The sequence below is a fragment of the Odocoileus virginianus genome, chromosome 20 (genome assembly GCF_023699985.2).
Source record: "Odocoileus virginianus isolate 20LAN1187 ecotype Illinois chromosome 20, Ovbor_1.2, whole genome shotgun sequence".
NCBI lineage: Eukaryota > Metazoa > Chordata > Mammalia > Artiodactyla > Cervidae > Odocoileus > Odocoileus virginianus.
The window spans coordinates 49605928-49624824 of NC_069693.1; the positions used below are offsets into that span (position 1 = coordinate 49605928).

At 45.3% G+C, this 18897-nt stretch overlaps 1 protein-coding gene across 5 annotated transcripts in view; it reads right to left on the minus strand.

Moving 5' to 3' along the window:
* The window catches only part of NECAB2 (N-terminal EF-hand calcium binding protein 2), a 43562-nt gene that overhangs the window by 13658 nt on the left and 11007 nt on the right, over nucleotides 1-18897 (minus strand). For 3 of the 5 annotated variants that reach the window (XM_020915087.2, XM_020915088.2, XM_070451473.1), the window contains one exon: nucleotides 17741-17838. In XM_020915087.2, coding sequence (XP_020770746.2) covers nucleotides 17741-17838 — 98 coding nt within the window. Of the gene's footprint in view, nucleotides 1-17740; nucleotides 17839-17982; nucleotides 18009-18897 lie in introns of all 5 variants that reach the window. The other 2 variants (XM_020915085.2, XM_070451472.1) reach the window with 1 other exon arrangement.

Genomic DNA, 18897 nt, shown 5'->3' on the forward strand with positions numbered 1-18897 from the left:
AGTCATGTATGGATGTGAGAGTTGGACCACAAAGAAGGCTGAGTGCTACAGAACTGATGCTTTTGAACTGTGGTTCTGGAGAAGACTCTTAAGAGTCCCTTAAGACTTCTGGGAGATCCAACCAATCAATCCTAAAGGAAATCAACCCTATTCAATGCATTGGAAGGACTGATGTTGAAGCTGAAGCTCCAATACTTTGGCCACCTGATGTGAAGAGACAACTCACTGGAAAAGACCCTGATGCTGGGAAAGATTGAGGGCAGGAGAAGGGGGCAACAGAGGATCAGATGGTGGGATGGCATCACCGACTCAATGGACATGAGTTTGAGCAAACTCAAGGAGGTGGTGGAGGACAGAGAAGCCTGGTGTGCTGCGGTCCATGGGGTCACAGAGTCAAACATGACTTAGTGACTGAACAATAACAAATACAAGACCCAGAACTGCCAAAGCAATTCTGAGGGAAGAAAAAAACAAAGCAGGACATATAACTCACCCAGACCTCAGACAGTGCTACAAGGTTACAGTAATAAAAACTGTGATATGGGCACAGAAACAGACATATGGATCAGTGGCACAGAGCAGAGAGCCCTAGGGGGGAGAAAGGACTTATGGTCAATTAATGTCCGACAAAGGAGGCAAGAATATATAATGGGAAAAAGACCGTCTCCTCAGCAAGTCACGGTGCTGGGAAAGCGGGACAGCTGCATGTAAATCAATGAAGTTAGTACACACCCTCTCATCAGGCACAAAAATAAACTCAAACACAACACATGACAACATAAAACTCCTAGAAGAGAGCACAGACAAAACATTCTCTGACATCAATCGTACCCATGTTTTCTTAGGCTGTCTCCTAAGGCAACAGAAATAAAAATAAAAATAAGCAAATGAGATGCAATCAAGCTTTTGCACAGCAAAGGAAACCATCAAAAAGTGACAAGACAACACACAGGATGGAGAAAATGTTTGCAAATGTTGAGCCCGACAAGGGCTTAAGCTCCAAAATGCACAAACAACTCACACAACTCAACAACAAGAAAAAAAACAACCCGATCGAAAAACGGGCAGAAGACCTAAATAGACATTTCTCCAAGGAAGAAATACAGAGAGTCAGTAGGTAAATGAAAAGATGCTCAACATCACTAATTATCAGAGAAACTCAAATCAAAACTACAATGAGGTACCACCTCACACCAGTCAGACTGGCCATCATCAAAAAGTCCACAAGTAACAAATGCTGGAGATGGTGTGGAGACAAGGGAACCCTCCCACACTGTTGGCATGAAAGTAAGCTGGTGTGAGTGAAAGTGAAAGTCGCTCAGTCGTGTCCAACTCTTTGCAACCCCATGGACTATACAGTCCATGGAATTCTCCAGGCCACAATACTGGAGTGGGTAGCCTGTCCCTTCTCCAGCGGATCTTCCCGACCCAGGAATTGAACCGGGATCTCCTGCACTGCAGACAGATTCTTTACCAACTGAGCTACCAGGGAAGCCCCAAGCTGGTGTAGCCCCTATGGAAAATATATGGAGGGTCCTTAAAAAACTAAAAACTGAGCTACCGTATGATCAAGCAACCCCACTCCTGGGCATATACCCAGACAAAACTAGAATTTGAAAAGATACATGTACCCCTATGTCATAGCAGTACATTTACAATAACCAAGACATGGGAACAATCTCACTGGCCATCAACAGATGACTAGATAAAGAAGATATGGCATCTATATACACAAGAGAATACCACTCAGCCATAAAAAACAATGCAGTATTCATGCCGTTTGCAGAGATTATCTAGCGATGATCATACTAAGTGAAGTAAGGTAGAAAGACAAGTATCACTTATTACGTAAAATCTAGAATATGACACAAATGAACTTATTTGTGAAACAAAACAGATTCACAGGCATACAGAACAGACTTGTCATTGCCAAGGGGGAGGGGAGGCATGAGAGGGTGGTTTGGGAGTTTGGGGTTAGCAGATGCAAACTATGTCATATGGGATGGGTGAACAACCAGGTCCTACTGCATAGCTCAGGGAAATATATTCAATATCGTGTGATAAACCAGGATAGAAAAGAACATGAAAAAAATATATATATAACTGAATCCTTCTGCAGTACACCAGAAACAACACAACAACATTGTAAGTCAACTCTATTTCAATTAAAAAAACAAAAACAAAAACAAGAAAACCCTCCTGCACTGATCAGTAATGGGGTTGCGCCTGTCAATAACCATTGCGCCCTAGTCTGGTCAACACAGCGAGAGCCTGTCTCTCGTTAAGGAATCTCCTAAATGTTCCATATGTCCGTTAAATAAATAATTAAAATTTGTTTTGTTTTTTTTTTTCTTTTTAAAGGTGGATTCTGTGGGCGCTGGGCATTCGTGCTGCTACTCAGAGAAGTGAGGGAAGAGAAGCCAGAGCGGCAGGATGGATTAAACTGTCTCTCAAGAAAGTGCCTGAGACTCGGTCCTCAGAGGGAGGGGAGCAGGGGGGAGTCTGGGGGCAGAGAGAGGAGGAACTCTGGGCGTAAGGTGAAGAGGGTTTCCCACTGATGTTGCCCTGTGATATGAAACAATTTCCTCTCTTGTCAAGAGTCTGCCGCAGGGGCATTGCTCAAGGCTCCTGGATGGCGCTGAGTGTCCTTTGGCTTTGAGACTCGAACGTGGGCAGGAGAAGGCTCTGGCTCAGCCAGGTCACTCCAGGGTGACGGTGATGGAAATAACACCGAGCTGAGGGGCCTGGACCCTTCAAGCCCTGTGCGGTTCCATCTGACCTCCCCTGCCAAGACCCCACTCTCCTGAGCCACCTGCCCCAGCACCTTGGGAGTCTGCCCAGTCCCTGGCCAGGCGGGGAAAAACAGGGCTCTCAGGGAAAGAAAATTAAACCATCCATCACTCTGACTGGGAATTAATTAGCAGTAATGGCACAAGGGAACCACGGCTAGAGACAGAGAGACTGAGAAATGGAGGCCAGGGCCAGGGGGGCAGGGAATACAGGTGGGAGGTGAAGATAGGCCAGAGGACACGCAGCCTCAGGCAGGGAGGCTGGGGGGGCTCCTCCTGCACCAACCATCAGACCAGGGGTGCTGGAGGCAGCCCCGACAATGTGGATGAGCTGACGGCAGGATGCACGCCAGGTTCTGGCCGCCAGATGTACCTCCCTGATCAATTACCCTTCCCAGCAGATGGCTGAACTCACACGCGATCCAGATCAATGGGCGCTGGACAAGCCAATGGCCCCCAAAGAACAAGACACACCAAAGTAAAAAAAAAACTGAAGAAAAAAAAAAAGAGAGAGAGAGAGAGAGAGAGAGAGAGAGAGCTGCCAGAAGCCATCAAGCAGAAAAAATGAGCTTAGATGGATGCATTAAAAGCACCCAGATAAGAGATTCAGGATGCAGTGAGGGGTCAATAAATGTAACTGGCTGGTTGAATTTAAAAAAGGCAAGTTATTTTCAAAAGAGTAAAAATGTAGCTTGTAGAGTCCTGTCCTCCACCATCACTGATGCCTCAGCCCACAGGCCAGCACCACTGATTCTAGAGGGAGACAGTCAGAGCTGGGAAGTCTGCTTTCTGTGGACAGGTTACTAACATGCAGAAGGACAGAGAGACCTTCAGAAATCTGCAGATCTCTGGAAGTTTATCAGATGAGCACCTTTCCAGCAAAGAATGCCCAGGTGTTTCTCCCAAATCTCCCAGGGTTGAACGAGAGAAAGTATGGAAGTTGTAGAGAAAAGTGAGGGGGATCACCCAAATTAAAATGAAGGTTACCAAGGTCAGGAAATAAAAATATGAGCCACTAATAATTAAATTTAAATCAGATTGGATTAAGTCAATAAAGAGTGAGAAACAATGGAAAAAATAGCCAGTCATCTTAACAAATCTTTTAATTTCACAAGAGAGGAGAGAAAGTGTTTTTTATTAGCCAGGTATAAAAATAGGATTAACAGTGTTAATAATGTATATTTTAGAAGTCCCTTCCCTGGTGGCTCAGACGGTAAAGAATCTGCCTGCCATGCAGGAGACCTGGGTTTGATCCCTGAAGGAGGGAACGGCAACCCACTCCAATATTCTTGCCTAGAGAATCCCATAGACAGAGGAGCCTGGCCGACTACAGTCCATGGGTTGGTTCGCAAAGAGTCAGACATGACTGAACAACTAACACTTTTTCTTTCATTTAGAAAGGCCCAAGTATAGTGACTTTGAAATCGTAATCAACGTACTAAACAAAGCAGACTACCCAAAGGTGAAATGTCAGAAAAGACGAAGGAGCATAAAAAAACGGGAAGCATATGAGATTATGACAGCAGCCAGGCCTGATAGATCATAACAATGAAGAGAGTCCGCCTAAACTGCCCCAGGTAAAGGCACTGTCCCAGATTTGATTAAGCAGGATGCAGGCATATGGCAAGCGAAAGAGCACTCAAGGATTTGTAAAGAAAAGCCTGTGCAAAGACTCGGTTACCAAATTTGATCAAATGACTAAGACAAGTTGCAATATCATGATCGAGAAGAATTTAAATGGGAAAGCATTACATAAGATAAGGGTAAGAATAAATGACAAAAGGCATAATGCATTACAAGGACACGACGTTATTAAATCTTTGTGCGTTACGAAACCTCCGCGCACCAGGAGAGGCTGCGGCTCTACGGATTGCTATGGGGAAGCAAATGGATATAACCACTCTGTAAGGCAATTCTGCTTTATATCGAGAGACTTTCACTGCCCAGTAATTCTCCACTTTTGAACATCTATCCTTAAGAAATACTGCAAATGTGGACAAATTTAGTGTTGATTGACAGGAGCCAAAAACCTGGACATAATCTAACATCCCAACAAAAGAGTAAAAGTATGTAAATTTAAGTAAGAATATTTAAAATACTTTTAAGCAGTTTGAATAATGTGGGAAATGTTTGTTAAAATGCTAGGTGAAAAAAAAAGCAAAAAAATTCTGTATGCAAAGTGATTTTATGTGTATTAGAGAAATCCACATAAGAAAAAAAAACAGGAAAAAAAAAAAAAGAAAAAAAACAGGCTCAACAAAATCAACTATTAACTAAAATGGTAACAGTGGTTAGACAGTAGGAATTAGAAGTGATTTGAAATTTTTCTTTGTATTTTTCTCTACTTTCTACATTTTGAATATTGAATATGTATTATTTACATAACAAAAATATGACAACAAGGTCTATAGGCACCAAACAGCATGGCTAAATATACAGGAAGAAAAATGTTAGAATTACAAAAGTTAAATGACAAAATAAAATTCAGTGTGAGAAACTAGCCCAACAGAGTCCCACAAAACAGATAAATTATAAACAATAAACGTCTACTGTAAATGGCATTATTGAGAAAATGTGAAATAGGCAAAAAAAAAAAAAAAAGATGACTGGGTTCCTTGTCCAATACACTCTTCTGGGTTATCTAGGTCTTTCCTTGTTTTAGAGCTACTTTTAAAACTCTAGCATATAAAAAAGTTGACAGTAATGCAAATAATTCCTATCCACAGAAATGAATATGATTTTGCCTGGTAGAATGCAACTGACTGTATTTATTCACAGATTCGTCTCAGAATTCCTGTTGTCTTATGTATGGCAAATGTTCTTTGAATTCTCCTTGGAGCCAGTTTAACGTTTTACTGGTTCTCACATTAATGAGTCAAATAAAATCTTTCACGTGTGTTCATTTCGTAACTGTACAACAGACAATTTTACCTTTACACAAAGTTGTCTTTTTAACAACATGTTTCATAACAAAGAAGGGATAATTATGTTCAGATTTTATATTCTTTAAGTATGACTCACATCATCTTCTCAAGTATCCATGGGGTAATTTAAAAAAACAAAATATTATGTAGTGAAGAAATCTCAGCATGTTTACAAAAACAACAACAAAACTAGAATACAAACTACTGGTCACTTGGTTTTATTCTAATACCAGGAAATGAGTGAGGACATAGCAAACCATTAGAGGATATTCAGAGAGGAAATACTACATTCTGAAATCTATCACTACAGTGAAAGTATCATTCAAGGGTAGATTTCTACACTTCATTATCCAAAAAAATTTAGGCATTCTATTTCATGTATGAAAAACTACAGTAACAACAATAAACCTAAGGAAACAGGAAGTAGAAAATAATGATGATAAAAACTATAGGTACAGTAGATTCAGTAGCAAAGATACAGAATCAATACTGCCAAAATGAACAAACTATCCAAGTCAATCTACAGATCCAAAGTGATTCCTATCAAATCACCAATGGTATTTTTCACAGAACTAGAACAAAAACATTTTAAATCTGAATGGAAGGCCTTCCTTGGTGGGCCAGCGGTTAAGACCACCTGCCAATACAGGGGACACGGGTTCCGGCCCTGCCCCGGGAAGATCCCCCAAGCCGTGAAGCAGCTAAGACCACGTGCCCCGGCCACTGAGCTTGTGCTCCGGGGCCTGGGAGCCACAACCTGAGACCGCGTGCCACAGCCGGGGGGGCCCAGAGTTCGTGCTCTGCAACAAGAGAAGCCACTGCAATGAGAGGCCCCCACACAACGAGAGAGTGGCGTCTGCTTGCCCCAACTAGAGAAAGCCCGTGTGCAGCACCGAAGACCCAGCACAGCCAAAAATTAAAAAAAAAAAAAAAAAAAAACCTTGAGTAGAAACACAAAAGACCCTGAATAGCCAGAGCGATTTTGAGAAAGAAAAACAGAGCTGAAGGAATCAGGCTCCCTGACTTCAGGCTAAACTACAAAGCCACAGCCATCAAGAGTATGATACTGGCAACAAAAGCAGAAATGTAGCTCAAGGGAATAGGACAGAAAGCCCAGGAATAAACCCACTCACCTACGGTCAATTAATCCACAACAAAGGAGGCAGGGACATACAATGGGGGAAGACTGTCTCATCAACAAGTCATTCTGGGAAAACTGGACAGCAGTTTAGAAGAATGAAATTAGAGCATTCTCTAACACCATACAAAAACTCAAAATGGATCAAAGACCTAAATGTAAGGTCTGACACTATAAGACTCTTAGAGGAAAACACAGGCAGGGCACTCTTTGTGTTAAATCGCAGCAATATCTTTTTTGATGCCCCTCCTAGAGTAATGAAAATAACAACAAAGAAACCAGGACCAAAGTAAACTCAAAAGCTTTCTTGCAGCAAAGGAAACCATAAACAAAACAAAAAGACGATCCTCACAGACTGGGAGAAAAAACTTGCAAATGATGTGACAGACAAGGGACTAATCTCCAAAACATACAAACAGCTCATGCAGCTCAATATCGAAAAGAAGCAAACAACCCAATCAAAAAATGGGAAGAAAACCTAAACAGATATTTCTCCAAAGAAGACATCCAGATAACCAAAAAGCATATGAAAAGATGCTCAACATCACTAACTATTAAAGAAATGCAAATCAAAACGACAACGGGATACCACCTCACACCAATTACAATGGCCATCATCAAATATCTACAAACAATAAATGCTGGAGAGGGTGTGGAGAACAGGGGAGCCTCCTACACTGTCGGTGGGAATGTAAACTAGGATAGCCACTATGGGCTTCCCAGGTGGCTCGGTGGCAAAGAATCCACTTGCTAGCATCCTTGCCAGAAAAACACCACAGACAGAGGAGCCTGGTGCGTACAGTCCATGAGTCACAAAGTATCAGACACAACTGAGCGCACGCACAGCCACTGTGGAGAACAGTATGGAGGTTCCTTGAAAAAGGGCTACCATACGACCCAGAAATTCCTCTCCTGGGCATACTCCAGAAAAAAGCATAATTCAAAAAGATACGTGCACCCCAGTGTTCACTGCGCCAGTGTTTACAACAGCCAGCACATGGAAGCAACCTAGATGTCCGTCAACAGAGGACTGGCTAAAGACGTGGTGCATGTATACAATGGAATGTCGGCCATCAAAAAAAAAAAAATGTCATTTGCAGCGACATGGATGGACCCACAGATTGTCATACTGAGTGACAAACGTCAGAAAAAGACAAATGTTACATAATACTGCTTACATGTGGAATAAAGAAGGCTGAGCGCCAAAGAATGGATGCTTTCGAACTGTGGTGCTGGAGAAGACTCTTGAGTCCCTTGGACTGCAAGGAGATCTGATCAGTCCATTCTAGAAGAAATCAGTCCTGAATATTCATTGGAAGGACTGATACTGAAGCTCCAATACTCTGGCCACCTGATGCAAACAGCTGACTCATTGGAAAAGACCCTGATGCTGGGGAGAGACTAAGGGCAGGAGGAAAAGAGTGTGACAGAGGATGAGATGGTTGGATGGCATCACTGACTCAATAGACAAGAGTTTGAGTGAGCTCTGGGAGATGGTGAAGGACAGGGAAGCCTGGCGGGCTACAGTCCATGGGGACGCAGAGTTGGACATGACTGAACAACAAATAAAAAGAGTACAGCTGAACTTATTTACAAAACAGAAACAGGGTCACAGAGGTAGAAAGCAAACTTCTGGTTACCAGGGTGTGGTGCGGTGGGGGCGGGATACATTGGAGGTTGGGACTAGCGTGCACAGGCCACCACACGTGAAACAGATGAGCAGATCAGGACCGACTGCAGCACCGGGAGCCCCACTCAGTACTCGGCAACGGCCTACACGGGGAAAAGATCCGAAAAGGGGTGGATGTGTGTGTGTCTGCACAGTCAAAGCTATGGTTTTTCCAGCGGTCAGGTATGGATGTGAGAGCTGGAACATAAACAAGGTTGAGTGCCAAAGAATTGGTGCTTTTGAACTGTGGTGTTGGAGAAGACTCTTGAGAGTCCTCTGGAGCAAGGAGATCAAAACCAGTCCATCCTAAAGGAAATCAACCCTGAATATTCATTGGAAAGACTGATGCTGAAGCTCCAATACTTTGGCCACCTGATGCAAAGACCTGACTCATTGGAAAAGACCCTGATGCTGGGAAAGATCAAGGACATGAGAAGGGGGCAACAGAGGATGAGATGGTTGGATGGCATCACTGACTCAATGGACATGAGGTTGAGTGAACTCCAGGAGTTGGTGATGGACACGGAAGCCTTGCATGCTGTGGTCCATGGGGTCACAAAGAGTCAGACATGACTGAGTGACTGAACAACAAATACGTATATGTTTATGTATAACTGATTCACTTTGCTGTCCACCTAAAACTACTGCAACACTGTAAATCAACTATACTCCAATAAAAATTTTAAAAAAGATACATGCACTTCAATGTTCATGGCTGCCAAGACATGGAAGCAACCTAAATGTCCATCAACAGAAGACTGGATAAAGAAGACGTGGTACACACAGCTATATGTAAAACAGATAACCAACAAGGACCTACTGGACAGCACAGGGAACTCTGCTCAATGTTATGTGGCAGCCTGGATGGGAAGGGAGTTTGGGGGAGAATGGATATATGTATACCTATGGCTGAATTCCTTCCCAGTTCACTTGGAACTATCTCAACATTGTTAATCCACTATACCCCAATACAAAATAAAAACTCAAAAAAAAAAAAAAAAGATGTGGTACATACATACAATGGAATATTACTCTGGCCCCCTTCATAGATCACAGCCTTGATGTGATGGAGGGGCTTGTGTAACTCAATGAAGCTATGAGCCATGACATGCAGGGTCATCCAAGACGGATCAGTCATAGTGAAGAGTTCTGACAAAATGTGGTTGACTGGAGGAGGAAACGGCAAACCACTCTAGCATTCTTACCAAGAGAACACCATGAATAGTATGAAAAGGCAAAAAGATCACTAGAAGATGAGTCCTCCAGGTCGGAAGGTGTCCAATATGCTACCAGAGAAGAGGACAGAGCAATTACTAATAGCTCCAGAAAGAATGGTGGCTCAGTGGTAAAGAAAACGCCTGCCAATGCATGAGACATAAGAGACGTGGGTTCTATCCCTGGGGCAGGAAGATCCACTGGAGGAGGGAATGGCAACTCACTCCAGTGTTCTTGCCTGGACAACCCCATGGACAGAGGAGCCTGGCGGGCTACAGTCCATGGGGTCACAAAAAGTTGGACATGACTGAAGTGACTTGGCTCGCCAGAAAGAATGAAGTGGCTGGACCAAAGTGGAAACAATGCTCAGCTGTGGGTGTGTCTGGTGGTGAAAGCACATCTGATGCTGTACAGAACATCACTGCATAGAAACCTGGAATGTCAGGTCCATGAATCAAGGTGTACTGGATGTGGTCACAGCAGGAGATAGCAAGAGTGACATCTTAGGAAGCAGTGAACTAAAATGGACAGGAACGGGCAAATTTAATTCAGATGACCATCATATATTACTGTGGGCAAGAATCCCATAGAAGAGACGGAAAACCCTCACAGTCAACAAAAAAATCTGAAATACAATTCTTGGGTGCAACCTCAAAAACAACAGAATGATCTCCATTCGTTTCCGAGGCAAACCATTCAACATCACAGTAATCCAAGTCTATGCCCTGACCAGTAATGCTGAAGAAGCTGAAGTTGAACAATGCTATGAAGACCTTCTGGGCTTTCCTGATAGCTCAATTGGTGAAGAATCCGCCTGCAATGCAGGAGACCCTGGGTTGAATCCTGGGTTGGGAAGATCCGCTGGAGAAGGGATAGGCTACCCACTCCAGTATTCTGGCCTGGAGAATTCCATGGACTGTATAGTCCGTGGGGTCGCAAAGAGTCGGACACGACTGAGCAACTTTCACTTTCATGATGACCTTCTAGAACCAACACCAAGAAAAGATGTCCTTTTCATCATGGGACTAGAATGCAAAAGTAGGAAATCAAGAGATACCTGGAGTAACGGGCAAATTTGGCCTTGGAGTACAAAATGAAGCAGGGCAAAGGCTAACAGAGTTTTACCAAGAGAACGTGCTGGTCAGAGCAAACACCCACTTCCAACAACACAAGGGACGATTCTAAACATGGACATTCAGTTCAGTTCAGTCGCTCAGTTGTGTCCGACTCTTTGCAACCCCAAGAATTGCAGCATGCCAGGCCTCCCTGTCCATCACCAGCTCCCAGAGTTTACTCAAACTCATGCCCATCGAGTCAGTGATGCCATCCAGCCATCTCATCCTTCAGATGGTTAATACCGAAATCAGATTGATTATATTCTTCGCAGCCGAAGATGGAAAAGCTCTATACAGTCAGCAAAAACAAGACTGGGAGCTGACTGTGGTTCAGATCATGAACTCTTCACTGCAAAATTCAGACTTAAATTGATGAAAGTAGTGAAAACCACTAGGCCATTCACGTCATGATTCAAATCAAATCCGTTATGATTATACAGTGGAAGTAACAAATAGATTCAAGAGATTAGCTCTGATAGACAGGATGCCTGAAGATCTATATGGAGGTTTGTAACATTGTGCAGGAGGCAGTGACCAAAACCATCCCAAGAAAAAGAAAAGGAACAAGGCAAAATGGTTGTATTTGTCTTACAAACAGCTGAGGAAAGAAGAGAAGTGAAAGGCAAATGAGAAAGAAAAAGATACACCCAACTGAATGCAGAGTTCCAAAGAATAGCAAGGAGAGACAAGAAAGCTTTCCTAAGTGAACAACGCAAAGAAATAGAGGAAAACAACAGAATGGGAAAGATTAGAGATCTCTTCAAGAAAATTAGATACTTCAAGGGAATATTTCATGCCAAGATGGGCACAATATGGGACATAAATGGCAAGGACCTAGCAGAATAGATTAAGAAAAGATGGCAAGAATACACAGAACTGTACGAAAAAGGTCTTAATGACACAGACAACCATGATGGTGTGGTTACTCACTTCGAGTCAAACATCCTTGAGTGTGAAGTCAAGTGGGCCTTAGGAAGCATTACTACAAACAAAGCTAGAATTCCAGCTGAATAATGGAATTCCAGCTGAGCTATTTCAAATCCTAAAAGATGATGCTGTTGAAGTGCTGCACCGAGTATGTCAGCAAATTTGGAAAACTCAGCAGTGGCCACAGGACTGGAAAAGGTCAGTTTTCATTTCAGTCCCAAAGATGGGCAATGCCAAAGAATGTTCAAACTAGTGCACAACTGCACTCATTTCACATGCTAGCAAGGTAATACTCAAAATCCTTCAAGTTAGGCTTCAGCAGTACTTGAACCAAGAACTTCCAGATGTACAAGCTGGAATTTAGAAAAGGCAGAGGAAGGGGTCACATGTATACCTATGACACGTGGAGGTGTGACAGAAAACAAAATTCTGTAAATCAATTATCCTTCAACTAAAAAATAAATTTTAAAAAGAAAAAAGAAAAAGCAGAGGAACCAGAGATCAAATTGCCAACATTCGCTGAATCATATAGAAAGCTAAGGAATTCAAGAAAACTATTTCTGCTTCATTGACTATTATAAAGCCTTTGACTGTGTGGATCACAAACTGGAAAATTATTAAAGAGATGGGAATTCTAGACCACCTTACCTACCTCCTGAGAAACTTATATGCAGGTCAAGAAGCAACAGTTAGAACCAGACATGGAACAATGAATTGGTTCAAAATTGGGAAAGGAGTTATGTCAAGTCTGTATATTATCACTCTGCTTATTTTACTGATATGTAGAACAAAATGCCAGGCTGGATAAAGCACCAGCTGGAATCAAGATTGCTAGGAGAAATATCAACAACCTCAGATATGCAGATGATACCATCCTAATGGCAGAAAGCAAAATGGAACTAAAGAGCCTCTTGATGAGGGTAAAAGAGGAGAGTAAAAAAGCTGGTTTAAAACTCCAGCATTCAAAAAACTAAGATCATGGCATCCAGTCCCATCAATTCATGGCAAATAAATGGGGAAAAAATGGAACAGTGACAGATTTTATTTTCTTGGGCTCCATATCACTGTAGACGGTGACTGCAACCATGAAATTAAAAGACACTTGCTCCTTTGAAGAAAAGCCATGACCAACCTAGACAGCATATTAAAAAGCAGAGACATCACTTTGCCAACAAAGGTCCATAGAGTCAAAGCTATGGTTTTTCCAGCAGTCACATGCAGATTTGAGAATTGGACTTCACAAAGAAGGCTAAATGCCCAAGAACTGATGCTTCTGAACTGTGGTGTTGGAGAAGACCCTTGAGAATTCCCTGGACAGCAAGGAGATCAAGCCAGTCCATCCTAAAGGAAATCAACCCTGAATATTGATTGGAAGGGCTGATGCTGAAGCTGAACCTCCAATACTTTGGCTACCTGATGAGAAGAGTCAACTCACTGAAAAAGACCCTGATGCCGAGAAAGACTGAGGGCATGAGGAGAAGGGGATGACAGAAGATGAGATGGTTGGATGGCATCACTGACTCAGTGGACACGAGTTTGCGTAAACTCCAGGAGACAGCGAAGGACAGGGGAACCTGGTGTGCCACAGTCCATGGGGTCGCAGAGTCAGACACGACTGAGGGGCTGAACAACAAGAAAATATACTATAATATGAAAGCTAAATAAACGTGTCAGGGGCTCATTTCTAGAAACAGCTAATTAAAACAGGCAAAACTGTCAAACAGAAGTCTAAATGCAGCAAAATAGGAAAAAAATTAAATCAAGGCCTGAGCTCTATCGGCAGGTGTTTTGTTGACTGTAATCTGAATTATGTGTCTGTCTTGTTTCAGAGAGTGGTTAAGAATTTTAAAAAAGCATAAGAACATGCTAAGCATGATTGATCATAAAACTGAACATGTCCATGGCAGTTCTGTTTAAAAATATAATAAAATGAACACCAAAAATTTAACTAAAAATAAGACTGACTTTAAGATCACTATTAAAATAATCCTCTCCTCCTGTTTAAGTACCTCAACCCAAGCCTATGCATTAATTCTATTTTTGAATAGAAAAATGACTCTGAGTTAGACAAGCTGATTCACACACAGAAAGATATGCAAAACCACCTACAGTTCAGTCCCAAACTATCATCCAATCTCAATTTCTGATACAGACAGAGATAAAACGCTCAGCTAGTGACAGGTATTCAGCACTATGGTAAAAGAAAAATGTGCCAATTAGGGTTTATCACAGGAGGCTCAGGACTGTTCAACAGGAGAGAATGTAATAATAGAATCAACCTCATCAATAGTTCAAGAAAAATCATATGATCCCTGAAAGAGAAAAAAAACCAAAATGGTATTTGAAAGAATTCACTACCACCCCCGAAGGCAAAATTTAATAAAAGGAATACAAAAATATTTTTTTACAGGCTGAAGAGGATTCTAAAAATAAGACCTGGTATTAATGTTATAATTAGTGAAGAACTACTAGAGAGATGCATTTGAACCTCAGAAGTGAAACAAGGATGCTCAACGTAATATATTACAGTGTCTGAGAATTTGGGGAAAATGCAACAGAACACAACAGAGAAAGAGTAGGAGCACAAACCAGAAATGAAGATAACTATACTAGCTAACAGTGCTGCTAGGATCGCATATCTGCAAAAGCAGACAAGTCAACTAAAGCCAATGGACACAAGAGAAGTATTTTAAATAATCACTGAGCTTCATTTCTCCAGACAAAAACTGATGAGAAAACATAAGAAAAAGAAATGCTATTCTCAATAAAATATTAGCAAATCAAACCCAATAACACATAAAAAAGATCATGACCATGACATAAAAAAGTCCCATGACCAAGTGGGATTCATCCCAAGTTTACAAGGAGGGTTCAACAATGCACAAATCAGTGTGATACACCCTTAAACCAAAGACAATATACAATGGAGGGCTTCCCTGGGGGCTCAGCAGTAAAGAATCCACCTGCCAATGCAGGAGATGCGGGTTTGATCCCCGGTCTGGGAAGATGCCACATGCTACAGAGCAACTAAGTCTGTGAGCCACAACTATTGGGCCGCAGCTACTGAGCCCACGTGCCCTGGAGCCTATGCTCTGCAACAAGAAAAGCCACGGTAAGGAGAAGCCTGGGCACTGCAACGAGAGTAGCCCCGCTCACGGCAACGAGAGAAAGCCCGCACAGCAACAAAGACCCAGTGCCGCCATAAATAAAAAATAAACCTTAAAAAATACATACAAGGGAAGATGACTCAGCCATAAAACAAGGCATGAAATAAGGCCATTTGCAGCAACATGGATGCAACTAGAGATTATCATACTAAGTGAAGTAAGCCAGACAGAGAAAGACAAATACCGTATGATATCATTTATATGCGGAATCTAAAACACGACACAAATGCATTCATCTATGAAATGAACAAAATTACAAACACAGAGAACAGACGGGTGGTTGTCAAGGGGAGAAGGTTGTGGAGGGATGGAGTGGGAGGTTGGGGTTAGCAGATATGAGCTTTTATACATAAAACGGATAAACAACAAGTCTGGCTATAGAGCACACTGAACTATATCCAACATCCTATGACAAACCAGAAAAGACTGTTTTAAAAAAGAACATGTATATATGTATAACTGAATCACTTTGCTATACAGCAGGAATTAACACAACATTGTAAATCATGTATATTTCAATTAAAAAACAAAGAAATGCCAGTTACCATTGGGACAATCTTCCATCACCACCACCACTAGGAACACACCAAAGACTGCAAGATTTCCAAGAGTAAAAATCCCCCAAACTGCTCTACGTTGTACTGGTAGGCATTAAAATCCTCTCCCTGACGGAGAACTGTGTCACCTCTCTGAACTGTTGAGCCCAAAGTCCAAGAGACAAGTACATGTTAACAATGCCAAGAAGTGCTGCTGGGCAGTGGCCCCATTCACAGATTTGAAAACTGAGGCTCAAGGTGGCGACTTCAATTGCGAGGAGTCCCGCACGGACAGCTGGCACACCTCACACAGCCCGTGAGGAACAGAGCTGGGGCTGACACATTGTCTGTGCAAGGGTTCCGGGGGTGGGGGCTTTCCTTGTGGCCTGCTCAAGCCACTGTCCTTCTTGGTATTTTCAGACTATCAACAGGATGAGCAATGAAAGGCAAGTGGTCTCACACAATGTTAAAAAATACTTTAACACACCAAGACTCAAAACAGCATGACAGGAGGACAGAAACGGAAGTGTGGGGCTGTGGCAGTTTGGGATCAGGCCCAGCTGTTGGTGGATATATGGTGGGGGGCAGATTCCCTGACACGGGGTAGGGCGGGAGCCAGGTAGCTTGTGGAAAAAGCACACGGCACTGATCCTTCCTGGGACTGGGCACACAACAGGGGCCTGATGACACTGCTAGTCACGTCTGCTACGTGCGGGACCTACTCTCAGCAGCTTAGAGACCTTTCACTTTATTCAGGCCTTGCGAGGACTCTTGAAGGTGAATGCTCCCATTTCACGGCTGGAGAAACTGAGGTTCAGAAAGAGAAGTGACTGGCCGGGGTCCTTCGGCCTGGTCTGGCGGACTTTACCAGCTAAGCCCCCTGGCCTCAACCAGCAGGTGGGGCTGCTCCTTCCCGAGTTCCCAGCGCTCAGAGGGGCTGCACACCCTCTGGTGTGACACCCGTCCAGCATGGCGTGGCCCCCTCCCCATGCCCCGGACAGCTCGGCCCCAGGCTGTGCTCCATACCTCGGGCTGGGTCCCTGACTCAGTTTCCCCTCCCACTTTGGCAGGAAGCTCTGGCTGTCTGGCCACCACTCTGCCAGGTTCACCTTCCTGAGCCCTCTATTTCCATAGCTGTGAAAGGGAGGGGAGTGGACTTTCCTGGTGGTCCAGCGGCTGAGAGTCTGCCTGCCAATGCAGGGGACCCGGGTTCAATCCCTGGTCCAGGAACTAAGACCCCACATGGCGCAGAGCAACTCAGCCCGTGCGCCACCACAACTGTGCTCGTGAGCCGTTAGAGCCTGTGCCCTGGAGCAAAGAAGTCTGAGCACCGCAGTGAAGAGTAACTCGCTCTCGGCACAGTCCAGAAAGCCTGTGCGCGGCAACGAGGGCCCGGTGCAGTCAAAACACAAACAGCAAAGGAGGCTGGTGGCGGCGACAGTCACAGCCCACAGGGTCGCTGGGGGGATTACAGTGAGCGCTAAAGCCTGCTGTCGTAGATCCTCAGGAAACTGACGTGCCTCTCGTGTGTGTGGACGGAGAGAAGGAACACACCCTGCCTGCGCCCCCACCTCCAGAAGCACCAGCAAGCGCGGGTGCAGACTCTCAGCTGGGATGTGGCGCCAGGAGGTGGGCTGCCTGTGGCCAGCTGAGCCACGCCACTGCCCGGCCCACGACCTGCCCCATCTCCCACCTTGTGCCCTCCTCTAGGGCATGGATGCCAACAAAGTGACCGGCCTATGCCTGAAGCCACGCTGGGGCTCTCTCTCCAGGACACACGGGGAGTCCTGAACTCAGCCAACACTCCTGATGCTTCCACCGCCCAGCTCCCGTCTCCCGACCTGGACATGGCATGCTCGCACAGACACACTGGGGCTCCTGGTCAAGGTCAGGGGCTCGCATCCACCCTCTTCCTTCTTCCTCTGTAATCCGGCTGCAAAGGCCGTGAGACCGGCACGGCTGATACCTGTTCTTGGGCCTGGAGTCCACTCCCTCTCTAGGACTGTGTCCCAGGACTGAGCCTGATTCCAGGAAATAGCCTCATGTTCCAAACTGGACACTCCTGGACAGACCCATCCCCAAGCCCCTCCCCTTGTTCCAGTTCGCCATGTGACCTTGAGACACCCAAGCAATGCTGGCTTCAGAGCTGGCTTCACCCAACACCTGTCATCACAGACCCAGGCACCTCTGGGCCAGGATGCTCTCAGACCCAAACCAGTGCTCAGGCCCTCGACCCCCAGGGCTGCCCACACCCGCTGACCTTCTTGGTGTAGCCCATGGCCTTCAGCACGGAGTGGTTCAAGGTCTCCAGGGAAGCCAGGACGTCCTCATAGTCCCCCATGTGGTCCACAAAGTAGTCTGTGGGGGAGGAGGGAAAGCAGAAGTCAAAGGTCGTAGGAGCATGGCGCCCCTCCCCTGGGTCCTTCCTCCAAGCTGCCTGCACCCCTCCCCCCACAGAATCACCGTGCACCCAAGTCTGGGTCCCCCCACAGCGGCACCTACCACACAGCTCCTTGGTGTCCACATGGCTGCATGCAGAGAGAGAGGGGGGCTCAGAGGCAGGCCTGTCCCCCTGGCCCCCACCCTTCTCCCTCTGGGGTGAGCACAGCCCCCAGCGGTGGGTCAACACCCCCACCCTCGCAGCCTAGGTGGCCCCCACTTCACAGATGAGGGAGCAGCCGGTGAAGGCCGCCACCCCGTCCAGAGGGTCCGCGTCTGTGCGTCTGTCTGACCTTGTCACCACACCACCCACCCCGTTCCTCTCCCCGAGTCTGTCCAGTGCATCTGGAGCAGAGGGGGCTAAACCAGGGACTGTGACAGCTGTCACCGGAGCTGTCTGGCGACCTCAGCCCCAGGCCCTGCCTTGTCGGAGGGTGTGCCTCCCTTGTTCTCACTCGAGCCCTGGGGTCCCGTGTTCCCGTTCCTACAGCCATAAGGCTCTGGGTCTTTCCTCAGAGGCCGAGCACGGGCCACCCACGCCGGGCAGGTGCAGGCAGCAGCCTCAGAACCCAGACGCTGTGAGCAGGAGCTGGGGGCGGGCGCCTGGGGACCCAGCTCTGTGCATCTTCCGAGGCCGGCTCCCTCACCAGGAGAGGAGGGGCTGGCTTCAAAAGCAAGTCAGCCTCATCGAGATGGCTCAGGGGAAAGGTTCCCAGATCAGAGGCTCTGCAAACTCTGTTGTGGAGGCTCCCCCCAAAACGCACCACGAGGGACATGTTCTCATAGGTCCTGCAGAGAGGAAGCCTGCTTCATGGTGCTCAAAGTAGCATCGCACCAACCTTCCAGAGCCGCGTGCGGACGGTCTGGGGTAGCAAACCTGTCTAGCATCCCCAGGAGGGAATGCTTACAGCTCACACTCTAGGGAGTGTTGGAGACAAAACACTCAAAGGTCTTTAGAGCTCTGACTTTTTGCTGATG